The sequence below is a fragment of the Sceloporus undulatus genome, chromosome 4 (assembly GCF_019175285.1).
Source record: "Sceloporus undulatus isolate JIND9_A2432 ecotype Alabama chromosome 4, SceUnd_v1.1, whole genome shotgun sequence".
Classification (NCBI taxonomy): Eukaryota; Metazoa; Chordata; class Lepidosauria; order Squamata; family Phrynosomatidae; genus Sceloporus; species Sceloporus undulatus.
In genome coordinates this window covers 234,293,598-234,320,946 of record NC_056525.1, presented here as the reverse complement: position 1 = coordinate 234,320,946, position 27,349 = coordinate 234,293,598, and the positions used below count along the sequence as shown (strand labels likewise).

General features: G+C 45.9%; 2 protein-coding genes across 5 annotated transcripts in view; one reads left to right on the top strand and one right to left on the bottom strand.

Annotated features, from left to right (window-relative positions):
• TBC1D31 (TBC1 domain family member 31) overlaps positions 1 to 5,487 on the bottom strand; it is a 36,037-nt gene extending 30,550 nt beyond the window's left edge. For all 4 annotated transcript variants that reach the window (XM_042465479.1, XM_042465477.1, XM_042465478.1 and 1 more), the window contains exons 1-4: positions 5,317 to 5,487; positions 3,207 to 3,353; positions 1,250 to 1,365; positions 781 to 959 (exon numbers count right to left, since the gene is read on the bottom strand). In XM_042465479.1, coding sequence (XP_042321413.1) covers positions 781 to 959; positions 1,250 to 1,365; positions 3,207 to 3,353; positions 5,317 to 5,396 — 522 coding nt within the window. In that variant the 5' untranslated portion in view covers positions 5,397 to 5,487. The remainder of the gene's footprint in view (positions 1 to 780; positions 960 to 1,249; positions 1,366 to 3,206; positions 3,354 to 5,316) is intronic.
• A 2,020-nt stretch (positions 5,488 to 7,507) lies between these two features.
• On the top strand, positions 7,508 to 19,736 carry DERL1 (derlin 1). The gene is made up of 8 exons (XM_042465182.1): positions 7,508 to 7,789; positions 10,355 to 10,466; positions 11,727 to 11,791; positions 12,817 to 12,843; positions 15,955 to 16,050; positions 16,327 to 16,379; positions 17,347 to 17,457; positions 19,333 to 19,736. The coding sequence occupies exons 1-8, from the start codon at positions 7,637 to 7,639 to the stop codon at positions 19,469 to 19,471; spliced, it is 756 nt and encodes a 251-aa protein (XP_042321116.1). The 5' UTR covers positions 7,508 to 7,636; the 3' UTR covers positions 19,472 to 19,736.
• Positions 19,737 to 27,349: the final 7,613 nt, after the last annotated feature.

Here is a 27,349-nt window from a genome sequence, read left to right as displayed (position 1 = left end):
AGTCCAGAAGTCGCACCAAAGCCACGCTCCAGCCCTAGGGACCAGAGCGTGGCTTTGGTGTGGCTTCTGGACTCTTAGGACGCATGCATAATTGAAACACCATACCTCCACTGTGACTCGAAGCAGCTTTATTTTGGCTGTCTGTAACAGGCCTGAGTAAAGAATATAACTGAAGCAGCCTCTGCAGAGAGCAAGGTCCCCGATTTAGGTCACAGGTCCTCAGCTGATGGATGAGGAACACTAGTAGCCTGCAGAAAAATGCCACATCTCTACCACCATACAAATATATGGCAAGGAACTGAAGAAGTGAGTCCCCAAGTATAAGTTCAGGCTAAAGGTGGGACAGAGGTTAGAAAGGATGAAGACTACTAACGTAAATAGTAAAGCAGCAGTGAGAAATGGTTCTTGGATAATGCCTCCCATCAGCATTGATCAACACAAGCAAAGCTACAGGTGATGGGAGTTGTAGTCCAACAATGTCTGCATGACCACATGTTCTTCATTCTTGTAATGAAGCATGGGTAGGCAAAGTGTATTCCCCAACAACATTTTTCAAGTCCCTCCTGATGTCTGCTTACTGGAAAAAAATATATATGTTGGGAAAAAGCCATTTTTTTGCTTCCATGCCTTATTTTTTTTCACACACACTCTGCCCCCATAATAAAATCATAAGTGGTCAGCCAGCAACATTTACTCTCTCTCTCTCTCTCTCTGTCTCTCTCTCTATATATATATATATTGTGAGCCTGGGTGTTAAAACAGTAGTTTCTTAGAACTCACCTTCTGGATACCCACAGACTGACGGATATTCAACTTTCTTTTTCGCTGAAATGTGTCAAGATCCCACAGCTGGGCTGTATCTGCAGATGATGTGATGGCATATCTACCAGAACCATGAACTGAGATTGAAGACACTGAAGAATCATGTCCTCTCATCCAACTAACAAGTTCTCTGGAATCTACATTGACACAAAGAATATCCAGAAGGTCTAGTTTTATCATCAGAATGAAAAAAATGCTTGTCTGCCTAGCAAGTGTAGGATGTTTTATACCAAGAGTGAGAAACTTCTGGCCTTTCAAATGTTTTAAACTTCAACTCCCAGAAGCTTAAGCCAGTAAATCCACTGATAGAAGATTGTGGGAGTTGTAGTTCAATGCTAGAGTCAAACATTCCCAAGTTCTGTTTTACAGCAAAGTGAATCAGTGAAATGAAGGACTGCAGCAGCAGTTTCAAAAAAGTGTTTATTACCTGTATCAAAGCATTTAATGGAATAATCGGCCAAAGCCACAAGGAATTCTGTCTTCCTTCGGAGGTTAAATGCCAAAGCAGTACAAGCTTGTGCTGTTCGTTGAACCAGCTTGAACCTATATGTACAAATGAGAATTATTTCTGTAAAGCACAATAAAATCATGGCAGAGTGATTCTCAATAAGATAAGACTCTCTAGTCTAAGGGCTTGCCTACATTACCTATGATCCCCAAATTCCCTGAAGGCTCAATGTGCACTTTTTACATTACACAGACCTCAAACCCTGAATCAGCTCTGGTCTGTTTGTTTTGACAGTGTCCAAACCCAATTTGGGGTTTCCATCACTTGTCCTGCATTTACCTTTTGCTCTGGGTTTGTCAGAAAACCAAGAGCTAACTGCAGTGATGATGGTTGGCTCCTTTCCCACATGGTCCCCGCAAGTGTCTCTGCCAGGTCACTTTGTGGGCACAAGTCAGGTTAGAGCAAGGTGTCCATCATTGGTCCAAAACACATTGCAGAAATAATCCAGTGTGAGACTGCTTTAACTGCCCTGTCTCAATGGCAAGGAGTCCTGGGAATTGTAGTTTATTGTGGCATCAGAGCTCTCTATCAGAGAACGCTAAATGTCTCACAAAACTACTGTTCTCAGAATTCCCTAGCATTGAACTTGGACAGTTAAAGCGGTATCAAAGTGGTTTACTTCTGCAGTGTGTTTTGATAACATGGCAGGAACATGGTTGGAATTCATAAAGTGGCTGGAAACATTGTTCTGAGCTCAGAGCAATTCGCACTCATAGCAGTAGTCAGCTCACAAGGATTGTGTACGAAATTATCTACCCATTGTTTGCTGAAAATCTGCAGAAAGTAAAGGGGAAATTTGAGGCCAGAATACTTGGAGTATTTTGGCAAATGTAGATGAGGCCTAGGTATGATCACCATGAATTTTGTTTAGACCAGTGATTCTCACACTTTCATCCTCCATGTGTTTTGGACTTCAGCTCCCAGAAGCTCCAGTTAATTTGGCCAACAGGCAGGAATCCTGGGAGATGAAGTCCAAAACACCTGAGACATTCAAGATATATTAAATCTCTAGACAGTGTTGTGCATATGCAAAAAATTGAACAGGAACTTATGAGGGAGAGTTCAAAGATATAGCAGTGTTAGTCTATAGAATCAGCATGTACAGAGATCTTGTAGCACCTCTGAAACTAAGTGAAAGAAAGAAATTGGCAGCATGAGTTTTCAGACTTCAATCTAATTCTTCAGATGCATCTGAAGAATTTGGCCTGTTACAGACCGCCCCTTAGGGGCGGCCTGTAGGCGCACTTTTCCCCGCCTGATCGGGGCCTCAGCAGCCAGAGCGGCAGCCACTGAGGCCCCGATCCGCCGCTTTCCGGGCTGCGGGGAAGCGGCAAAAGGCCCCTTCCCCGCTTCAAGCCCCAAGGACACCCCGCGGCGGCGGGGAGAAGGAGAAAGGGGCTGTTTGGCCCCTTTCTCCTTTGGTCCGCTGGGCGCAGCTGTCTAAAGGCTGCGCCCAACGGACCAAACCAGGAAGGAGCTCCAAAATGGAGCTCCTTCCGGGGTCGTGGAAAGGGCGCCCTAGGCGCCCAGCCGCGACCCCAATACGTCACAACCGCGCCGCCTCGTTTGGAGGCGGCGTGGCCGTGACGTATCGACAGCAGCAGCCGTGTGGAATGGCTGCTGCCAGTTTGTGCGCGTGCAGCGCGCACTAGGGTTAGGGCAGTGCAGAAGCACCGCACCGTCTTAACCCTAGTACGCGCTGCGCGCGTACTTTTAAGCCCGTCTGTAACGGGCCTTAGTCTCAAAGGTGCTACAAGAGCTCTCTAAGTTATGAGGGAGAGTTTAGCCTTTCACTTGCTGTTTAAAACAGGCATATACAGGTTCAATCTTCCAAAGCAAGAGTTAGCTAAAAGATGAACGAGATAAAATTTCCTACCTGTTGCCCAGCAGTTCAAAAACATAAATATTCCCTTGATGGTCTCCAGCAAGGAGGGAGTCTCCCGAACTGTCGAAAGCCACATTCAGAAAACGTATTGTTTTGGAATGGTAGCCTGTGGTGCTGTGGATAATATTGATGATGACTCTGTGGGGGGGGGGGGGGGAAGAAGTAAGCAGAATACTATTATGCAGTTATATCTACCTTAGACCACAGAAATGAATAGACAGCTGGTTCCAGCTCTTCACAGAATCAGGCTGCCTGCAAAATTTCATGTATATAGGAAATCGAGAACCTAGGACATATTCAACCTCCATATGAAATTGTGGAACTATTAAGAAGTCCTTAGACTGCTTATTACATTGATGGGTTCCCATATCTATGAATGGCAAGGGAAATGTGGTTTTCTTGCTAATTCCTGCCCATTGGGTAAGACTGATGGGAAATGTAGTCCAATAACTTATGGACAGTCACATATTCCACACCACAGCCTGGAAAAATGGCCTGCTCATGGGCTTAACTATGCCAGCACATATGTAAAAACAAGAGAGCCAGTGTGGTGTAGTGGTTTGAACGTCGGACTATAACTCTGGACAACAGGGTTCGAGTCCTCACTCAGCCATGAAACCCTTTGGGCAAGTCACACTCTCTCAGCCTCAGGGGAAGGCCATGGCAAACTTCCTCTGAAGAAACTTGCCAGGAAAACCTTGCGATAGATTTGCCTTAGGGTCGCCATAAGACTTGAAGGCAAACAACACACACACACAATAAGTCTCCTTAGCTGAGAAGTCTGCAAAAATGCTATACATACTATTGCCTTGACGGTACACAGAGGCTTCATTCAGGTACCATGACTACAGTATTTATATGCCGTTGACAGGACTACATTCAACAAAACTGCCTAATGCCTACAAAGTAGGAAACTTCGATCCAAAACAAACAGCAGAAATAATCTAGTTTGAGACCCCTTTAACTGTCCTGGCCCAATGCTAGGGAATTCTGGGAAATTGAGTTTTGTGAGATATGCCTTCTCTGTCAGAGAGCTCCGGTGCCACAATAAACTACATTTCCCACAGCTCCCTAGCACTGAGCCAGGAGAGTTAAAGCTGTCTCAAACTGGATTGTTTCTGCAGTGTGTTTTGGAGCTATTTTATCCTCATGATGACCCTGGAAGGCGGTTTAGACTTTGACAGGGGACTTTTCAAGATGATCTATCTGCCTTAAGAGCTTCATATGGCTGAACTGGGATTTGAACCAAGGGGTGCATCTATTCTTCACTGTTAAGTGCTGCATCTCCATCCTATGGAATCCTGGGATTTGCAGTTTTAGAAGGTCTTCAGCCTTTTCTGCCTATGAGGTGGTGCCTCACAAAACCACAAATCCCATTATCCTGTAGGAGAGAAGCATGGCAGTTTAAAGTAGTGTCAAATTGGATTATTTGTGCAGTGCAGGTGCAACCTTAAGTATTGTACCAGGGGTCTGAGAAGTTGCTTTTTGGGGGGGATGACAACTCCCAGAATCCTCTAGCAAGGCCTATGGGATACTGGGAGTTGTCAAACCACTAAAGGCAACTTCTCAGTCATAGTGGAGGATTCTAGGATACTGGGACTTGTCATCCCTCCAAAAAAACAACTCCTCAACCCTGGTGGGGGGATTCTGGGAAATATCATCCCTGCAAAAAGCAATTTCTCAGCGACACTGGAGGATTCTAGGACTTGTCATCGCCCCAAAAGCAACTTCTTAGCCATGGCGGGGGATTCTGGGAGTTATAATCCCCCCCAAAAGCAACTTCTTAGCCATGGTGGGGGATTCTGGGAGTTATAATCCCCCCAAAAGCAACTTCTTAGCCATGGCGGGGGGTTCTGGGAGTTATAATCCCCCCAAAAGCAACTTCTTAGCCATGGCGGGGGATTCTGGGAGTTATCATCCCCCCAAAAGCAACTTCTTAGCCATGGCGGGGGATTCTGGGAGTTATCATCCCTCCCCAAGAAGCAACCTCTCAGGGTTTTGCAAGGCACCCCAATACAAAGTAGGCTGCTGGCTGCTGCTGCTGCCCAGCCTCCCAAGGCAAGGAAGGCAGCCAACGCTTATAGAGACCTGGCTGTTTTACCCCTGGAGCGTTGTCGGGGAGGGCTTTCGGTGCCAGAGCTTGCCCTCCTCCCGGCTGCCCAGGTCCAGGCTCTGCATCATCCTGACTCTGAGCCGCCTTTGCTTAATCCAATGGCTTCAAAAAGAAGAGCCTCTTCTTCTTCAACCGACGCTTCCCAGCCTCCGCCTCCTCCTCCTTTGGAAGGCACCAAAATGGCGGCGGAATGGAGGGGGAATGAAACACCCTCCTCTGCTTTGCCTGGGATAATGGGATCTCAAGGGAGGAGGCTCCCCCGTTTCTCAGAGTGGAACAGTCCAGCCACAGATGGCCTTCCTTCTGTGTTTCACTTTGGAGCAAACCATCAAACAGGTCCATCAAGGTTGAGCAAGACAACGCACTGCAGAAATAATCCACTTTGAGGCCGCTTTAACTGCCCTGCCTCAGTGTTAGGGAATCCTGGGAACTGTGGGGCATTGAGCCTTCCCTCTGGTGCCACAATAAACTACAATTCCCAGGATTCCCTAGCACTGATCCTGGGCAGTTAAAGCGGTATCAAACTGGATGATTGCTGGTGCAGTGTGTTTCGGGCCTTAATCTCTCTCTCTCTACTCTTGAGGATCTGCCCTTCCCATTCCTAGACTTATTCTGATGCCTTGACTGCAGTCCCTGTTCTGATCAGTCTTTGATCCAAGAGAGGGGAAATCCTCCTTTCTAACGCAGGTTGAATTTCCCTTATTTATTATCCGAAATGCTTGGGAGCAGAAGTATTTGCATTTTCCTCCTCCAGATTTTGGAATAGAGGCAATGAGATAATTTCCCCTTCTTCTGCTCCTCTGTTAGGTCCTGCAAGGTCAGTGCCTGTGACCTTCCTGAATGAACCCATCCATCTGGCATGGGCTCTTCCTCTCTTTCTGTTACCTTCTACCTTTCCTAGCATGATTGCCTTCTCCAATGAGTCTTCTCATGATGATTTCTCTAGGTCCTCCAGTGCAACTCTGTGGTCAACATCTGCCAGATATTGACCATAGAATTGTGCTGGAGGACCTAGATATTCCTAGAGAACACCTATTAATAAAATCCGTGGATAATACCCAAAGCCGCCAAAGTCAAAGCCGCAAAAGTGGAGGGACGAGTGCATTTCCCACGTTCTCAAATATATTACAGAGGGTCCAAAACACACTGCAGAAATAATCCAGTTTGAGACTGCTTTAATTGCTCTGGATCAGTGCTAGGGAATTCTGGGAACTGTAGTTTCATGAGACATTTAGCCTTCTCTGGCAGAGATCTCTGGTGCCCCAATAAACTACAATTCCCAGGATTCCCTAGCACTAGGCCAGGGCAATTAAAGGTGTCATAAACTAGATTATTTCTGCGGTGTGTTTTGGAGCAGAGAAGGAGGAACATTAAAACAGTTCTATTAGAAACAGAACAATGATTACAAAAGGAAGCTTTTTTTAAAAAACCATTTAAAACAGTTATTTAATTTATTTATTTGTTGAAAAAGGAACAAAACACTTCTTCAGTTAGAAGACTGGAGTGAAAACAATAATAAAATTCAAGTCATTGCTTCATTTTACCTCATTTTTTTCATTTATTGGGTTTTATTCAGAAACCTTTACATGCTGCGTGTGTTGTGTATTTATGTCATTATACAAATTTAAATTTAAATGTTAAATATTATTAAATTTTAACATTTTTAACTTGCTTATTTTAATTTTATTTATTTTATACGTTTGATTAATTTAAATTGTAATTTGACGATTGTTTTTAATTAAGGGATAAGGGGTGGAATTTTAGTTTGTACGTGTTGGGTATTTGTTTGCGCATTTTATGCGTTTGCTTATGTGAATTGTTTACGTGGCCGATGCATTTCGACCCTTTTATAAATAAAAATAATTATTGTAGTTATTAATATTTTATACATTTTTTACATTTCTTCTTTGAAAGAGTTCTTATTTGAGAGCCTCCCCTTGGGTCTCTTTCTGGGAGAAAGGGAGGCATAAACATGTAAACAAAATAAAAATAAAACAAATAAACAAAACCACCACAATATATATGTTGGCACAAAAGACATCTGCGCATGCGCAAGGACTGATCCTAATCTGCCTCAAGCGGCTCGGTCCCTTTAAAGAACGGGCCACGCTCGGCGTCACTTCCGTCCCACTTCCGGTCTCTGTGGGTTGCTCGGTAACGGCAAGGTGGAAACCGGAAGTGGCCGCAATCGGCCGAATCGGGTACGGCCACGTCGGAGGAAGGAGTAAAGCGCGAGGTCCGGCGGCAGGAGAGAAGCGGAAGGCTCGGCTTCTAGGCCTCGGCCGGACGCCCCGGTCGCGTAGGCGAGATGTCGGAGCTCGGGGAATGGTTCCGGAGCATCCCGCTGATCACCCGCTACTGGTTCGCGGGCTCCATCGCGGTGCCCCTGTTCGGCAAGCTAGGCCTCGTCAGCCCCATCTCCCTCTTCCTGTGGCCCGACGCCTTCCTCAACCGCTTCCAGGTAGGCAGGGCGGACTACCGCTCCCGGCATGCATTGCGCGCACTGGCCTGTAGAACCGCACGCCAACGCCGCGCGCTGCCTTTTGGGTAATGCAGTCTTTCGAGCTTTCCTAGTGTGGCAGCTGGGGATTCGCAGTTGGGCAGCTCCTCATTTTTATTACACCGTTAAAAAACATACAGAAGCCCCCAAAATACGAAACAGTTCATTATATTATTATTATTATTATTATTCTGGACATACATCTCAACATGACTTCCCTTCTAAAATTGTATACAACGTAAAGCCACTTCCTTCCCTTCCCTTCCCGCTGCATGTTCCTTGTTTTTATTCCCCGTTTCTTACCCAGAGTTTAATAATTTAATAATATCCTGACAATATGTGGTTCTCCTCGTTACTTCATGATAGTCATACTTCTTTCCATAGATATATATATATATATACACACACACCTCTTATAATTTCTCTCCATTTAAACACAATGCGATTTAAAAACTTTACCATTTCTTTTACTCATTCCTTACTATATCGCCCAATGCCAATATTGATCTATAGGCGAATATAGGTACTTCTTCTTCTTTCTTTGGCTGCTCTGACGGCTTTGAAGGGTCAGCATGGCCTCACAGCCCCAAAACACACTGCGGAAATAACCCACTTTGAGACCGCTTCAGCTGCCTGGCTCAGTGCTAAGGGACCAGACCAGAGCGCTCTCTCTCTCTCTCTGACAAAGAAGGCTAAATGCCTCAACAAACTGCTGTCCCCAGAAGTCCCCAGCGTTGAGCCAGGGCAGTTAAAGCGGACTCAGACTGGATTATTTCTGCAGTGTGTTTTTCTCTTGTTGAGAGAGAATACATGGCAACCGCCTTCATGCTTTACACATGGAGGAGAAGGCTGCAAATGAATGTTTTAAGTTAATTGAAATTTAAAATGAATTCATTCTTTGAAGATGCCGGCAAAACGTCAGGAACAGGTTCTTCCAGAACGTGGCCACATGTCCCAAAAACCCCATGAAAACCTATGGAAGCCGGCCATGAAAGCCTGCGACTTCGCTTTAAAATTAATTTTTACTTCTCTTTTAGTGAGAGACCTGAGTTGCCATGCTAAATGTGCCAAACAGCTACTTTGATAACAAAGTTTTCCCCCCCAGTTTGGAATAAAAAGCATGCTGCCCCAGAGCTCTTACCTTTTTCACAGAAAAATTGTTTTGTGAGATGCAAAAATGTAACATTTCATGGGCGTCAGAGTAATATACTGTACTTCCATCTGTTCTACATGTTGTGTTGGGAGGAACAGCATACAAAGCTGAAAACCAGAAGAAATGAAACATTTTAAAGTGGCACAGAAAGTGTCTGAAATCTGGAGCTGAATCCAGTCTGATATGGAAAACTATACATGAGTGAAACGCGTGTGGAAGTTGTCCCTCTTTTGTGTTGGGCAGGCTTATATGGATGATGTGTCAACACATAGAAAATGACTGGGCCCTTGCTATTTCTGTGGCTGCTGCTGTTTGTTCACCAAATAGGGATAGCCTTGAAATGTGATAGACGGGAACATCCATGAAACAGGTGGACATATACTAAAGTTCATGAGTGAGGCAGGCTGTTGGTGCAACTCATGGCAATACGCTGTTGTTTGTAATTTCTGTAGCATGAGGAAAATTGAATCCTCAAAGGAAAGTGTGTTAATTATACAAGTAGCCTGTTTGCTTTTCACCATGGCTAGGCTGAAAGCAGCTGGCAACTGCAAACTTACTTAGCCCAATTGGGTATAGACTAAATATGGATTGGAAAGAATTTAATTTTATTCAAAATAAGGAGTAGTTTAAAAGACTTTCCTTCAGTTTTTGTTTACTCTATGGTTTGTTTAAAACAAACCAGCTTCACAGCCCACACTTTATCATTGTATTATTTCAAGCAAATCATAGTTAACCATAGTTTTGTCGAGAACATGATAAACTGCAATGGATTAAGACATAGAAGTGAAATCTTCAGATCTCTTTATGGCTGCATTGGAGATGATGAGGCCAGTTCTGTGCACGCTGTGCTCCACCAGAAAAATCCATTGCACAGGCTCGAAGGGTACATCCAACGTCATCAACGTGCTTGTAGAAAGCACGGATGGCTCCTTCCTGAATCTTCGTTCACGAAGTAAAGCCAGAGAGAGGGAGATGATGTCAGAAACATAACAGCCCAGGTCTCTCATTCCCATTACGATACACCGTGCCTTTATCATAATGTCTGAACTAGCCTAGTGGGTACTTCTCCTGACTACTAGATACCCTACTTGAGTCCCTCTGGATTCTGAACTATCACTGCTCTGATGTTCTTATATACTTGGGTCCAGAAACTTATCTTTTAAACAAAACTTAAAGATTCCCCATTAACCAGAAACACTCTTCCAAATTTGGGAATGCACAGTTGCTCAGTGCAGACATTGCCTTCTTTTAGTGTACTGTATTGTGATAGTGTCTTGCCTGGTATTATCTGATATAAATAAATTAAACTTTGGTACCATTTCGCCTTAGAGAGATTTACTAATTTGAACTCAATGCCATTCTTTTTTTACTAGATCTGGAGGCCAATAACTGCGACGTTCTATTTTCCTGTTGGACCAGGAACAGGATTTCTTTACTTGGTCAACTTATATTTTTTGTATCAGTATTCATCCCGGCTGGAAACAGGTAACTTATTGTTAACCATGTAGTTCTCTGTACATTCTGTTTAAATTGCCTTATGGGATACAAGTTCCTTTCTGCTTACTTTTAGAAGTCTCTGTATATATTTTGTGCCACTAATTTTGCTGGTTTCATGGTGAAATGGTGCCAGTGTTGGTTGATGGCTTATGAATTCTTGCCTGACCTTAGAGAACAGGATACCTGTTCTCAAGCTAATTTCAGAAGTTTGGATTGCTCTGTCCTCTTGTGCAGAGCGGAGGCAGAAACCAATACACTATATGCACAAGCAGCTTGCTTGCTCACAATAAACCAGGACAAGTCAGGAATTTGGGTTATTGTTATTTATTAACTTGGAAGTATTGTATATAGTCTTTTAGCCAGAAGGCCCACAAGACAGCAAAAAGAGCTGGGTGTAGGTTAAAAGGCCTACAAGGAGCTGCACAAAAAGGCTTTGTGGGAAGGGGGAACTGCTAATGTTGTAGTCTGGACCTCCTGCTTGGGAATAATAATAATAATAATAATAATAATAATAATAATAATAGGATTTATTTATATGCCGCCCAATCACTGGGAATCTGGGCAGCTTACAACAGAGGGGATGATAGAAGGTTTCCTGCCCTCAGGCTTCCAATCTAAAAAGACAGGACACAAAAGGAGAAGGGAATGGTGAGGGGGGGAGGGGATCAGGTCCAGCATTCTTCTCTCCCTCTGAGGCCTGGACCAAGGCAGATGGGCTGGAGGGAGGGCTCTTTTTCTTAATCGAGGCCGGGCCTGATGGCGTTGGGCCTGTCTTTTCGCTCCCTCCCAGGCCAGAAGATGACAGTTGGAAGGAGCGAGGGGAGGGCTCTTCCTGTTCAGGCCCGATGGCATTGGGCCTGTCCTTTCACTCCCTCCCAGGAGTAAAGCCAATTGAACTCAGTCACTTCTAAATAGACATTATAGGACTGAACACTTTGGAAAGTTGTGTTTCCATTGTGCTTGTGGAAAAGAACCCCATCGCATCAAAAGCGCCTTCCTTCTGAAATAAAGGGAGAGAATGGGACACTATATTCAAGGGTCTGTTAGAAAGACACTTTTCAAGCACTTGCTTGAATAAAGTTTTGGTATTTTTTTCTGCAGGAGTTTTTTCTTTCTTCTGAACAGATGTTGTTGTTGTATCCTGCAATATAATCATAGCCCTGAAGAGTCAACCAGTGGCTCTTGGGGAATGAGAGCAAAACAATTGCCTAAGTTTCATTTCATGGAAATCCCTTTCTTTGTTCACAGGTGCTTTTGATGGAAGGCCTGCAGACTATATGTTTATGCTTCTCTTCAACTGGATCTGCATAGTTGTATCCTATATTTGCCACCAACATCTTAAACCTGTTTGAGCAGGGGGAAGGCAGCCACAGAGCTGGATCAGTTTTTGCCTGTGAGACACAAAGTGTCCTGTTCAAACCTTGGTTCAGTCATTAATCCATTGAGTCACTTTAGGAAGCTGTTGCCAGCTTCTCCCATTCTTTTCCCACTCGATGTAGCAACAGTAGCCTTTCTTGCTTGATGAGCTTGGGAGAGGGTAGCTGTAAAGATTACAAGTGAGAAAAAACGGCAACCTGTGCAACCCCCAAGGCCATGTTTGTGACTCTCAGGGGCCCTCAGGGTCAATATTTTTGACCCCAAATGTCCTTTAGGGGGTATGAAGGGCATTTTTGCTATATCATACCTGTGGGGCTGGGGAGGACCATAATTTAGTACTATGTGCGCAAACAGAATGAATCTGTAGTTGGGTTTATGGACTTTCCCCTCTTTTTTTAGTATGGGTGTCAAGAAGAATTGTCCTATACTAGTACAGATTATTGCCCTGTCGTTATGTGTAAAGCAGGAATTTGGGTTTAAAGAAAACCTATTTTCATGGTTTGTTTAGCGCACTAATGAACAGTTTGAACTTTGTTTAGCAACTGGCTATAGTGTATTTTAATAACAAGAGGAATCTGCTGAAGTGGAGCTGAACTCTGGTTTTGGTTTATTCATCATCCCAGCCGTAAGAGAGAAAGGTAGAGGTGCTGAAGCTTTTCATTTTGCAAAGAGACATTCTTGTTTGTGTTCATAATTTTTAATGTTGATTTCCTGATATTTGTTTAACTCATCTTACTGAGCATCCTGACGTGAGAACTGCATTGTCTTTGGCTTTCAAAATCTTCCTTTCTGCATTGTAATGGAGGTAGATATTGATCTGAGTTAAAAAGAGATGTAACACAGAATTCAAGACAGCAGGTTGTGTCAAAGCTGTTTCAGGTTCTTCCCAGCTCAACAGATCTTAAATGTTAAATCTGCTTTACAGCATTGCTGATTGTTGGTTTCCTTAAAACAATGAAAGATTACTGCTTTGGCAATGAATATGCAGGTAAGTGTAAATTCTTTTCTGAAAACAATCAGGTTTGTGAGGGTTCTCTTGTTTGCATTTCTACTTTACTTTGTAGGAAACAGAGCTTGGGAAAGTTGGTCTTTGAACAACACCATCCCAAATCCTTCAGTGATCACATTGGCTGGGAAATTTGGAGGTTTGTAGTCTCCATAGGTAACTTTTCCAAGCTCTGGCTCAGAAATTCTAATGCAACCATGTACAAAGTAGTGTGAGAAACGGCCCTAAGAATGTGGCTTACCTGCAGCCATAACAAAAGTATAGATTATTGTTGTCTTAAACTGGTGGGCACTTGGCCTCTCCCTTTTTTCTTTTGTTCCATGTTTTGCCTCTCTTTTAAATGAATCATAATATAGTATTATGTTCTACACAGCACACTATGGTTAGATTTAACTATAGTTTTCAAGTGAATATCATACATTGGCTTACAAAGTTGGCCTGTTTGGAGTAAACTATATAGTTAATTTTATTCACAACCTATGGGGTGAATATAATGGTAAACTGCAGTAAGTTGGAAACAGAAGCAAAAACTCCTGGTCTATATACAAGTGGAAGTCCACAAGCCAGAGGCTTGTTTCTTTAAGAACAAAACTTGTTTACCATTATCTTGTCTGGTTATTGGTCACTAGAAGATTAACTTTGCCACAGGAGTATTTCTTTTAAGGCAGATTTTAGATCTCTGCCCTGAAATTGTTGCTACACATAGCAGCGTGTATCTGTGGGACATCCTTAGAGACTCAAACCAGCAGCAAGAGGCCTTCCTGCTGTCCCCTTTTATTCCTCATCCTCAAAGCTGTACTTGAATTTCATGACCTGTAGGACTTTTACCTAATGTTTCTTTCCCCCTGCTTTCTTCTGCAGTGGCTGGCATCCAGAGACAGATAGACATATGCCCTCCTCATTAGCTACCATATTGAGACACCTGCAGGAAACATCTTTCCTGGGTCTTTTATAAGAGTATCAACAGGGACCAGTGTGTTGTACCCATAGGGATGAGGTACATCTGGCCTCCTGCCTTCTACGAGCTATGAGAATTCAACATACTCATATCACCAAGCTTCTCTTAGCCCCTGAAATCTGTCCCAGGCCATGCCCTCTTTTCCCTGTCTGAATCTCCACAGAGCTAGAGAACATACCCTCACCCCCAAATCTGCAATGGGTTGGAGATGAGCTTTTTTCCTGTCACTATGCTGAGGGATAGAGTGTCTTTGAGTGCTGGGTCAGTGGAGTGGGTTTATCTCCAGTCTCCTGAATCTGCCAGCTGCACTTGGCTTATCCTCATTCCACTCCTTAAGAGGCCTGCTTCTCTTCCACCTCAAGCCCTTATGTATCTTTTTTGTAAGTCTTTCATCATAACCATTTTTCTTAAATGTAGAAAAGTTGATTTCATTGTAGCAGAGCACAGTCTCATCATGGTGTGCTGGTTTCAGTGTTGTACTAGGACACGGTAATCAAGGTTTGATTCCCTGCCTCACAGGTGAATTGAGGACCTACACACATACACACACACACACAAGCCATAGAAATCCACTGGGTATCTTTGGGCATATCGCACACTCTCACCGTTAGAGAAGAGCAATGACAAACCTACTGTAGTTTGAATAACTCTTGCTATGAAACCCTTATGGAGTGCCATAAGCTGAAGGCACCTAACAAGAAGAAAAGAGAGCACGAAGAACATCTGTTCATTTTTTTCACTAAAACTTTATGTGAGCCTCTTTAGTCCAAGGCATGACAAGCAGAAATGTGTTGTATAGCTTAGTCTTTTAATTAAAAGGCCTTATGTTGACACCTTTGTGGAGAAAAACCACCACATCCTTTCACAGAATCACGTCTACATGTCACATTCACTTCTTTTTAAAGATGGTGTTGAAAGTAAATCGACACTTCTGTCTGGCAGAGGATCTACTTAGCGAGCACCAAAATGATAGTTCTGAATAAGGAAGCTTAAAACTGCATGGTCCATTTCTACTGTGAACTTCAGTTCAACCAGTGCCAGCATCAGGCCAAAATAGACTCCTTGTTTTTCATACCATACATTCAGCAGACTGCTGTAATTCTGCAAGCTGCAATTGTAAGCATGCATCCCTAGGTGTTCATTTGGAGAAATCAGTAGCATTTCTTGAACAAATGAGAGTAAGAAAGGAGTGTCTCTTTATGCATTGATGTACTAAGCTGAGGTAGGCAGGTCTGGAGACAATATTCCTTCACTGGGACCCACCCTGGGCTGCACCACATGCTGAAAACAAAACTGAAAAAAGCTAGCAGATAAGTTTTTGGTGGGTTTTTCGGGCTATGTGGCCATGTTATAGAAGATTTCCTTCCTGACGTTTCGCCACCATCTGTGGCTGGCATCTTCAGAGAATACTTGCTTGGAAAAAGTGGGTCTATATATACTGTGTGAGCCTGGGGATACAGGAGTGATTTGCATGTGTATTGTTCTGTGCTGATGGCAGGCTTCAGGCTGGGAGGCTAATGCAAAAGAGGATTAATGTCTGTTAATTGGTGATCATTATCTGCTGGGAAAGCCCCTGACTCTGAGTGGTTTCCCCTTTGCATTTGCTGAGTCCTTATTTTGCTATTCCTCAGGACTGGTAGCCAAATTTTCTTCACTTTAAGGGTTTCTTCTTTCCGGTGTGAAGATGCCAGCCACAGATGCTGGCGAAACGTCAGGAAGAAAATCTTTTAGAACATGGCCACATAGCCCGAAAAACCCACAAAAAACCATGGATGCCGGCCATGAAAGCCTTCGACTTCACAGCTAGCAGATTGTTTCTAGTTTCATAAAAACTTATTTTTCAAGCAAAACAAGATGCAGGACTGGATGCTTCAGATGATTGACCCAGGGCTTCCAGGAATGTAATTCTTCTTTGTTAGGAGAAAAAACCTTTTTGTTGGTACTGGTGGGGCTTTAGGGGTCTCTAGAGCCACAAAATCAAGTGGATGAACAAATGTTACCCAACCTTGCACTCACTGAAAGCTGTCCACTAGTTCTAGAGACAGAAGTGAAAATTTGCATCCCTTTTTATTGCCAGATTCTCCTAGGTTTTCTGTAGTCATTGTCAACCTTTCTGTTTCTTCATTCTTCTGCAGTTGCTGATGATCCCACTGATCATGTCTGTGCTTTATGTTTGGGCCCAGCTGAATAGAGATATGATGGTGTCATTTTGGTTTGGGACACGGTTTAAGGTAAGGCCTAAGTTTTAGTAAGCAGAGTTTTTTTAGTAAGCAGACTCTTTAAGAGTCTTTTTTCTTCTGAATCCCTTTAAAGCTTTGAAGAAACCTCTGTGCCATGAATTTTTCTGACTGTATATTTAAAAGTCTTGCAAGTGTGTTACATAATGTTTCATCACTTAAGTGATTACATTTGGAGCATTCTAAAGCAGATGAAGATCAGATTGTGAACTTCTTTCATCCTTTTTTTTTATTCCTAACACATTCATGTATATACCGTTATATTCATAGGCATGCTACTTACCGTGGGTTATTCTGGGATTCAACTACATCATTGGAGGCTCGTAAGTATTTCCAAATAGCCTTAAGGAATATACCTGTGTCTGTACACATAACATTGCAGTACATTGTAACTTACACATATCCTGAAATGCATTAATAACATTTGGATATGTGAGGAAGGGATGAATTATGATAGCACAAAGAAGCATATTTTCCCTTCCATTTGCCTGCCTCATACATTGCCTCAACTTTCAGATTGCCCCTGTGAGTTCTTCTGTGAGTAACCTAGAGGGTGAAAAGGTTCCACAGAAAACCTATGATAGGAGGGTCACTGCTGTTCAAGTTGTTATAACCCCTGGTTTCTGTGAGATTTTTCTGGAACAAACATACACTAGTATGTCTTCCTTTCAAGGCATAGGAATGAAATAAACTTCTAAAATTGTCTTACCTGCTCATTCCTCAGTTTCCCCTAGTTTTAACATGTGTGGCTTTGCTATTTCTGGAAGCTGCTTTGGGTCCCACTCTGGGAGAAAAGCAGCATATCAATGATTTAAACAAACAAACAAAAATTGTGAATCAGCTAATAAAAAAGGTATATGCTTAGCCCCCCTACAATTTTCTCTGCCTCCTGAGTGTAAAGTGGTGAGAATTAGGAACTATTGACTAATATCTGAGGGACATTCCCATTTTTGAAATTTGGCAGCAGAACTCCAAAAGCTCTTTAAAACAATCGGGAAACATTTCCTGAGGACTTTGATGCTGGCACTTGCTCCTTCTTGGTACTTAAATGTAGTTTTATGGCACACAGATCTCAGCTTCATGTGAAACCCAAGGGTTAGGATCTTTTTCCCTACCAATGTTATAAATATGCCAGGATATATTTTCTTCTTTGGTCAAGATAGAATGCTTCACAGGAAGGTCTTCTGAAAATGCATAGATTCCTATGCGTACGTAAAGATGGGCAGCAGAAATGGTTTTGCTTCTTAATAGTCGGTGCTGTTAAAATGTTGGTTTTTTTGTCCCCTGCAGTATCATCAATGAATTAATTGGCAACCTGGTTGGTCATCTGTACTTCTTCTTAATGTTTAAATATCCAATGGACTTGGGAGGAAGAAATTTACTATCAACACCTCAATTCCTGTAAGTTAACTTTCTCACTTAAAAAAATATTCAGGCCTTCTCACTTGGAAATATTGATGATTACCTCATTTAGTCAGTTGAAAAATAATTTGCAGTGGCAGTCATGAGAGATTTTAGGTGACACAGCAAGAGTTTCCAGGTAGTGGAAACATGCTTGAATTAATTGCTACATTTGAGCAGAATGTGTCTCTCTGTCACTGGAAACAAAAAAAGGAAGATGTTTTGAACTGAAACATTAGAAGACATTGTGAAAATGAGAAAGGACAAAGTGATAATAGAATTGTCAGATAAAACTGAAAACAGCACATTTGAGGACAAAAATAACTTGCTGTAAAGTCAGAACCTAAGTGTGCTTATTCACAAACACAGTATATTTAATCATCTCCTCCTTTCCATTGCTGACTTACATGTCACTTTTATTATATTTGCTCCATTTCCATCCTCCTTGTGTCCCTTCTTACAGCTTCCATCTATCAGTTTTCTTTTTTGCCCTCACCCCATCCTAACAACAGGCCCCATACAGACAGGCCAAAATAAAGCTGCTTCAGGTCACTTTGGAGGTATGCTGTTTAAATGATGCATGTGTCCTAAGAGTCCAGAAGCCACACCAAAGCCACACTCAAGTCCTAAGGACTGGAGCACAGCTGTAGCGCAGCTTCCAGACTCTTAGGACGCATGCATCATTTAAACAGCATACCTCCAAAGTGACCCGAAGCAGCTTTATTTTGGCCTGTCTGTATGGGGCTAACAGATAACTTGGTACGACGTAGTAGTAGTAGTAGTAGTAGTAGTAGTAATAACTACTAGCAAATAATATGCGGTCAAGCCTAAATGAAATCTTGTAGAGAAAACAGAGGATATGTGTGCAGCTAGGTGGCCACTGTCTACAGCTGTGCATCCTGAACTTCTTTTCCAGAGAAACGGGATGTAATGCTGAAATGAGGTGATAGGAGTTACTGCCTCTGCATTTATCGCAGAGGTGTTGCTGGCTGACTGTCTGTTAGAACTCTACTTTCTTTCTCTGTGGCCTGTCTAAGCAGCAGATCTATCAGAGCATGGACATTTTGGCAGGTACTACTGGTGGTCTTGCTGGCTAGTGGATCTTGGTAGGTCCAAAGCTCTGCATATTGTCCTATTGTGACCTTCCATGAGGTCAAATGCGAGAAGAGAAAGAACACAGAAGAGATATAATAGGCGTTAATAGGCCAGGACACTGAAAACAGCAGCAAATGCAGGGAGAAAAAAGAAAATGGGTACATGGTCAGAGTGAGAGAATGAACAGATGGAGAGAGAGAGCAAGAAAAGACATGCATATACAGCCACAACTCAACAAAAGGAATACAAGGAGAGAGCAGAGAAGCACAAGTTCATGTGCCTGTTCTCAAATAATGTGTTAGTTCTATCTGTTCTGAACCAAAGGATGAAATCTGATTTACTATTTAAAGAAAACTCCGGGCAACTGTAGTTGCTTTAGCATTTGTCAGATGTGTGTTTTTGCAATGCTTGCCAAAATATTTACCATTGATGGAGAAGTTAATAGTTTAACACTGGTTAATTTATCAAAATGCAGTGAGTTTTCACTAAAGCAAGAAAGTGTAACATCTCTGCAATTTGCTTAAACTCTTGATAGAATCTAAATTGGCAGAAGAATATATTGAGCTTTAAAAAATGCTTCTCTGAATAAAAATGTTGGTTGTTTTGGAAAGTATGTGATTAGAATGCATGAAAGTCTAGTGAATACTGAATTTGTTATGTCTTCAGCTTCGTTTCCTGGTTGGTTGCCTCTTAACCATTAAAATTTAATAGCTATATAAGTCAGATGATCGTGCACAGGCATATGTGTGAATGGTTCTTTTGTATGTTTCCATCCCCCAGGTACCACTGGCTGCCTAATAGGAGAGGAGGAGTGTCGGGATTTGGTGTACCACCTGCCAGCATGCGCAGACCCGCAGACAATCGCCAGGGTGAAGGAAGACACAACTGGGGGCAGGGTTTTCGACTGGGTGATCAATGAAAAAACTTTCTGCTTCTCCCTCCCCCCCATTTTTTTTGGTTTGGTGGTGTGTGCGAGGAACATCTTCAATCCTACATGGGAATGATTCCTACTGTGGAGTGTATTCAAGGTCAGGGTTGCTCTAGTACTTTTGGGTCAAATCCATTAAGCATTCTTGTTTGTCCTTGGTGGAAGACACTACAGCTGAAGACACAAGATTTGATTTTACTTCAGGCTCTTGAATATTGCTCATCAATGCTGCCATTAAAAAGAAAACACATTTTAATACTGTCTAGCATGTGTACTTTCTCTTACCAACCTCCTCAAGTGATTTAATGTTGCTCCATCTGTCTTGTAAGCCTCTTTTCATGTCAGAAGCCTAGAGACTACGGTCCTGTTCACAGCTATGTTTAAGACCACTCTCCTTATAATGTTAATTCACAGACGGCTTAAAGCTCACCCTCTAATAATATTAATGAAAGCACTGCAGGTATCTGTTACTAACTTCACCTTTATTTAGTAGTGACAGGCTGGGCGGTGGCAACAATTACTGCTTCTCCAATCGTTTCAGTGAGGAGAGATGGTAACTTGAACCAGTGAAGCAGGAAAGAAAGGAATGACTGTTAATTTTCATTTGGAAAATATACAGATATATTTGCAGTATGCATTTGCAACTTCAGCAAAGCAAACTAATGTACAGGTGTCACAATCCTTCGTACACTGACTTGGGAAGAAGTCCTGTTGAGCTTAGTAAGGCTTACATCTGAGTTAATAATAATAATAATAATAATAATGATAATACTAATCTTTATTTTTACCCTGCCTCTCCATCAGGATCGAGGCGGCTTACAATATGATTCTGATAAAATGTACATGGTTTGCTTGATGACTAAGTTTCTAAACATTCATATGGAATTGAAGAAGATAATGCATCTTTTCTGTAGATGTGAAAAAGGTAGAGTGACTGCAGATGTGTTGGGTAGTTAACACAAAGTTCCATTTTTCTTAAGAATAAAGTACACTCCCTCACCCTATTTTATGCTGGTACCTAAACAATGTCCAAGAATTAGTTTTGTTGAAAGTTAGATTTCTTAATTTAATTGCAAGAAAGAAGTGTGATATCACTACACATGTGGAGTCATTGATGACTGTTATAGGGGGAATTATTAGTGGATTTTGGACAATCTACTCAGTAGGTGGGAAGGAACTAACCTAATGCTATTGGTCTCTCCTCTCAGCTGTCTTGGGTACTATGGCCTTCTGTGTTGATGTCAGTAAAATGTATCTCATTTCTGTATTCTGATTTGATCTTGTGGCTATACAAGAATGGGAGGTCCAGTTGAAGTAATTTTGAGTGCTTTGGGCCTCATGACTGATGTTCCTTTCAGATTCAGTAGACTTTTAAAAATGTAATAGTTGCTAGTTGTGCTGAACTTGGAAGGAGAGGCATCTGCACTGGTTTCAGTTTTTCTGTAACAAAAGTAGAAACCTGGGCGCGTTCCGGACGGGCCCTATGGGGCGCCGTTGTTACGCGTGAGGGGCGGCGCTTCCTGATGCGCCTTGCCCCTCGCGCATAACGACTACGACAAAATGGCGGCACCGCATACAGATGGGAGCTGCCATTTTGACGTCACGGACGCACAGCGTCCGGATGTCGCGCACTGGAAGTGGCGCCACGAGTGCACACCTTGCGGCGCCTCTTCTGGGGCACAGGAAGAAGCACCATTTTGGGGCTTCTTTTTGCTCCACAAGGGAGCCGCGTGGTTTGGCTGCTGCGGCTCCCTCACGGAGCAACCAGCAGCGGTGTGAGACCGCCCATTTTGGGCAGTCTGTAACGCGCCTAAGTGATTAATGATTCCAACTGAAAGCGATAAAAAATCATTCAAATCATACTCATAAAATTTTTTTTACAATAGCTCATTCCTCAATTTTTACTTCAGTTTTTTAAAGCAAAGTGTACAAGTCCCCAAGGCCCAGAATATGTATTATCTTATTAATTCTGGTTTCTTAAATATAAGAATTCCTCTTTCTCATACTGGTGCCCTCCCGATATGTTGGAATAAACTCCCACTATCCTTAGCTAGCCTGACTATGTTGGCTGGATAGGATGGAAAGGTAAACCGAACACATCTGGAGGGCACCAATTTGAAAGAGGCTGCCATAGTGCTTTTTCTGTACTTTCATATATACAACAGTAGTTACCTGATTGGCATCCAAAAGGAGAATATCTATACAGAGCAGTTCATATATACTTACAAGTTTGGTTGCTGTCTTCTTCATAGCACTTTTCCAGTGTCATAGACTCAAACAGATTCTCAAAAACAACTTGGCTCTTAGTACTTGGAACTGCTGTACCAAAACTGGTAAGAAAACCTTATCATTCTTTTTTGTGGGTGGATATTCTTTCTCTGGATCCAGTCCCAAGCAAGTGAATATTATTTAGCAGCAGAGAAGGAGCCGAGCATCCTGACTTCGGGTGGCTCCGCCCACTGGCTCCTGGTAGGCAGGTAGGAAACAAGAACAAAAGAAATGACCGGGCCCTGGCCCCCTCGCCCTTGTGGGCGGAGCTACCCAGGAACCCCAGTCTTCTTCCTGCCTCGCACCTGGTAGACGTTTCTCTCATCCAGCTCCAGATTTTCTCAGCTCACCGCTCCCCAGACCTGCCTGGCTCCCCCCCTTTTCTCTCTTTTTCCCTAGCCTCCCCCCCTTCCTATCTCTACTCTACTAAAAAAAAAAAAGCCCCCCCTTTCTTCTGCCCCCCGGCTTTGCTTCTCTGCTTCCTCCCTCTCCCCCCCCCCCCCCCCCCGCGGGAGACATGGCTTCTGACGGGGAGACCAGAGCCACAGGGGAGCTCGCTTCCACCCTGCCCGGGCCAGCCCCGGCTTTGCCGGCTGCTCGCCGAGTGGCATCTCCATTACCACCCCTGGAGGTGGAAGCGCGACCGCAGTGGCCGGAGGAAGCCCTCCCTTCCACTGTCGGCTCAAGGGACCCCCAGGCGACCCAGGAGTGGTCAGAAGAGGGAGAGCCCTTACTTTCCAACACCGGCGAGGACGTGAGTAGCCCTTCCCCGCCGCCGCAAATCCTGAGGTGGTTCAGGGCCTTCCTAGAGCAGGAAGCTCCCTCCACCACCGGGGCGCCCCAGGGAGGTAACCAAGGCTCAGGCTCGCGCTTCCGCGAGGCCAGCATGCCAGCCTGGGGGACCGCCGCGTTCCCAGGGGGGGCCCACTACTGATGTGGCCAGGGCCCATGCTCCCACAGACCTTTCCGGTGGGGTGGGGGATGGCACCGGGCTTTCCCCAGGCCAGTGCTCTCCTCGCGCCAGGGACTCATGGCGGGCGCCATGTTGATCGCCCCTCACCCCGCCCACTTCCGGAAGACCCGGAAGTGCCCCGGCGGCACCACGCGGCCGCTCATGGGCGCCGCCATCTTGGCCATGCGGCCGCCCATGGGCGCCGCCATCTTGGCCAGTCAGGGGTCAGCGGCCACTGCGAACACGCGGCGGCGCGACCGGGCGAAGCTGCGTGGGGGGGTGCCGACACGGCGGTGGTCGAGGACATCCCCTCCGCCACCATCGAGCCTCAGGTCACGGACCAGGCCAGGGAGCGACAGGGACGCAAAGCGTCCAGAAAACGGAGCTCCCCAGCAGGTGCATTGGACGCCAGTGAGCCCTCCCCCAGCCAGACCCCTCTAAACCAGACAGGGAACCATGGCTCAGAGGGAGAGGACGAAGGGGCTTCATGCTCCTCCTCTGATTCTGAGCGCTCCTTCCTCCCACCAACCAAGCGCCCCCGCCACGATAGGGCTTCCAGCCGCAAACGCCCCCGCACCATGCTGTCCTCCGAGGACGAAATCTCGGAGGACTCTCCCAACCCCTCAGCCTCGGAGGCAGAGGAGGGCGAACTCTCCCAGGATGAAGGAGAGCCCAAGACAGATCCGCAATTGTCCTCGCGCCTGTTTAAACAGGAGGACTATGTGCCGCTTATTAAGAAGACTACTAAGACCCTAGGCATCGCCCTACCCACGGAACAAACCGATCCCTCTCCCGACTCAGACCTCCCTAAGATGAGCGAGGACTTATTCCCAGTGTCGGTCTCTCCGGTCCAACACATTCCCTGCCCGCTTAACATCATGCAGATTATTAGAGACGAGTGGGCGAAGCCAGCCTCCGCCAGGGCCAACCACGGCATCACCCGCAAGTACTACGTACTGCAGCCAGCCGTCATGGACAGGCTCAGGGTCCCGTCCGTGGACGCCCCGGTGTCGGCGCTCGTCTCATCAGCCGTCTTCTCTAGAGACGGGGAGGACACTCTCAGAAATCCCGAAGACTGCAGGGCCGAAGGGGCACTTAAAAAGGCCCATGAGGCCCTATCCATCGCCATCAGGGCCGCGACCACCGTATCCATGGTGATGCGGGCCAGCCTCCAATGGTCCCGCCAGCTGCTGGACCTTCTGCCCAACCCAGACACCAGGGTCAAGCAAACCGTTAACAAAATTGCCAGAGCGGCAGCCTTCGCAGCCGACGGCACCCTTGACACCGTCCAACAGTGCGCTCGAGCCCAGGCGGCAGCTGTGGCAGTCCGCAGACAGTTCTGGCTTAAGAACTGGAACGTGGATTCCAGGTCCAAGCAGAACCTGGCCTTTACCCCATTCCTTGGCTCCAAGTTGTTTGGAGAATCCCTAGAGCCAGTTCTAGTAGAGGGGAAGGACAAGAAAAAAGCCCTTCCCACTTCCAAGAAAAGGGACGATAAGAGGCAGTTTAGGAGCCGTTCTTCCTTTCGCTCCAACCAATCATCCTACCCCTCTTCCTCCAATTCCTTTCGACCCAGGGAGCCCAGGCCCAACAGGTCGCAGTGGGGAGACTCAAAGTTTAACAAACAGTCAAAACCTTCCTTCCCCTCCAAGGAGGGAGCGGGGTCCAAACAACCCCGCAAGAATGCCTCACAATGATGGCGCTCCACCAGTAGGAGGCAGGCTGCAGGGATTTGGCCACTTTTGGGAGACATCCACCTCAGACAAATGGGTCCTGGATACCATCCGTCAGGGCTACAGGATAACATTCCGCCGCACGCCCCCCGACAAGTTTATACCGTCTCCCAGATCAGCCGACCCCAACAAACACCGCCTCCTACTGGAGGCCATCGAGCGCCTACTGCACATCAAGGCCATCGAACCTGTTCCGAGACAAGAGAGGGGACTAGGATGCTATTCCACATTTTTCCTTGTTCCCAAGAAAAACGGATCCTGGAGAGCCATCTTGAACCTCAGAGGGGTCAACCGGTTCGTCCTAAAGAAAAAATTCAGAATGGAGACCCTCAAGTCCATCTTAGACAGTCTCCAGCCGGGGGACTACCTCTCCTCGCTGGACCTACAGGATGCTTACCTTCATATTTTGATTCATCCGTCCTCGAGGAGGTTCCTCAGATTCAGATATGGCAAGCGTCATTACCAGTACAGAGCCCTCCCCTTTGGGCTAGCCTCTTCCCCCAGGGTGTTCACCAAGATCATGGTGACACTGGTAGCCCTCTGGAGAACCCAGCGGTTGCACGTCTACCCCTACCTCGACGACCTTCTCATCCGGTCACCTTCCAGACTCCAGGGCACTCAGGACATCAATCACATCCTCACGTCCCTCCAGGATCATGGCTTCCTCCTGAATCTGGAAAAGAGCTCGTTGACCCCAGGCCAGCAGATTCACCATCTAGGGGCCATAATAGACACACAGGCGGGGACTGTACGCTTACCTCCAGACCGCATCCAATCCATACAGAGCGCCATCTCGAAGGCCTTGGAGACCACGCGCCCCAGCCTCCAGCTCTTGGCCCACCTCCAGGGCCTCATGATCGCAGCCATCCAATGCCTTCCCTGGGCAAGATTTCACTCCAGACCCCTGCAATGGCTCCTTCTCCCTCATCAGCGGGCCATTACCCTCAGGAGACACAAGACGATACACCTCCCCAGCGAAGTGAGGCAGTCGTTTCGCTGGTGGATGTCCAGGGCAGTCCACCGAGGCCGCAAAATTTGGAGACCCCCGAGTGTCCAGGTCACCACGGACGCCAGCCTCCGGGGCTGGGGAGCGATATGCGGGACGCAGCTAGCCCAGGGCAAATGGAGTCCAGAAGAACGGGCACACAGCATCAATTGGCTGGAACTCCGGGCTATTCGGCTTTCTCTTCTCGCCTTCAGTCAGACGATCCACCAGAGGTCAGTCCTGGTCAGGACGGACAACACCACAGCCAAGGCCCATGTCAACCGTCAAGGGGGAACCAGATCCAGGTCCCTGATGAGCGAAGCTTGATCCCTTCTAACGTGGGCAGAGGCCAACCTCCTAACTCTGGAGGCCGAGCACCTTCAAGGATCCCTAAACTCAAAAGCCGACTGGCTGAGCAGAATGGACATCGACCAGGGAGAGTGGAGTCTCCACCCTCAGACCTTCCAGATCATCACGGACAGACTCGGCCAACCCATACTGGACCTGTTCGCCTCCCCCGCCAATGCCAAGACTCCCAGGTTCCTCTCAAGATTCCGGACAGAAGGGGCCGAAGGAATGGACGCCCTCAACTGCCACTGGCCTCCGGGCCTCCTCTACGCCTTCCCGCCAACTCCGCTGCTCACGAAGCTCCTAGTCAGGATACGCAGGACCAACGCACAGGTTATCCTCGTGGCTCCAGCGTGGCCGCGGCGACCCTGGTTCTCAGAGATTCTCACCATGGCAACTCAAGGGTTCGCCCTTCCACTCAGGCCGGATCTCCTCGCACAAGGACAGATCCATCACCCAGACCCAGCCTGGCTACGGCTTCACGCATGGAAATTGAACGCTTCATGCTGAACGGATACGGCTACTCCCCGGAAGTGGTTGACTCCATTCTCGCTTCGAGACGCCAATCTACAAATAGAATCTACGAATACACCTTTAGGACATTCAGGAGGTGGTGCAAGGTCAAGAACAAGGACTTCATCAAGATCTCTGTCCCGACACTACTCCAGTTCTTGCAGGATGGCTTCCTCCAGGGCCTGCGACCCAACACCATCAAGAGACAAGTGGCAGCCATCACCTCCATTTTGCCCCATGACGACGCAGCCAGGATATCCCGACACCCCCATATCCGCAGGCTACTCAAGGGGGTTGCCAACAAGGCGCCCCCAACCAAACATCGATTCCCGTCCTGGGACCTGCATAAAGTCCTCAAGGCCTTGACCATCCCGCCTTTCGAGCCACTGAGGGAGGTACCCCTCAAGTTCCTGACCCTCAAGACACTGTTACTGACGGCACTCACATCAGCAAGGCGCGTGTCCGAAATTGGTGCCCTATCCGTCCGCAAAGAACTGTGCATCATCAGGCCGGACTCTATTCTCCTCAGACCTGACCCAACCTTTATCCCTAAAGTCAATTCGGTCTTCCACACCTCCCAGGATATAGTCCTCCCGTCCTTCTGCCCCCGTCCCAGGGAAGACCTTGAAAAGTGCTGGCATACCCTCGATGTTCGCAGAGCCATAAAAATATACCTCAAGAGAACAGCCACCTTCAGGAGATCGGAGTCACTATTTGTATCCTTCCGACCTAACTCCAAGGGCAAAAAAGTGTCACGCCCTACCTTAGCAAGGTGGATCAAACAGTGTATCGTCCAGTGCTACAAGTCACTCAAACTACAACCACCAACGGACATCACCGCTCACTCGACGAGAAGTGCGGCTACCTCCGCGGCCCTGACCACCAACGCTCCGTTGGCTGAAATCTGCAGAGCGGCCACTTGGAAGTCTCCGTCGACCTTCACCAGACACTATAAACTGGATCTCTTCCAATCGTCGGAGGCGGCCTTTGGCCGGAGGGTGTTACAACATGTGGTATCGGATCCGCCCTCCGCGCCAGTCAACCCTCCCTAGTATCTGGTCTGCTTTTCT

What these genes read in the sequence shown, in the direction of transcription:
- DERL1 (XM_042465182.1), top strand. Translation starts at nt 7,637, where the DNA reads ATGTCGGAGCTCGGGGAATGGTTCCGGAGCATCCCGCTGATCACCCGC. An exon ending in CCTTCCTCAACCGCTTCCAG is followed by an intron (nt 7,790 to 10,354) that starts GTAGGCAGGGCG and finishes TTTTTTTACTAG; the next exon opens with ATCTGGAGGCCAATAACTGC. An exon ending in TTCATCCCGGCTGGAAACAG is followed by an intron (nt 10,467 to 11,726) that starts GTAACTTATTGT and finishes CTTTGTTCACAG; the next exon opens with GTGCTTTTGATGGAAGGCCT.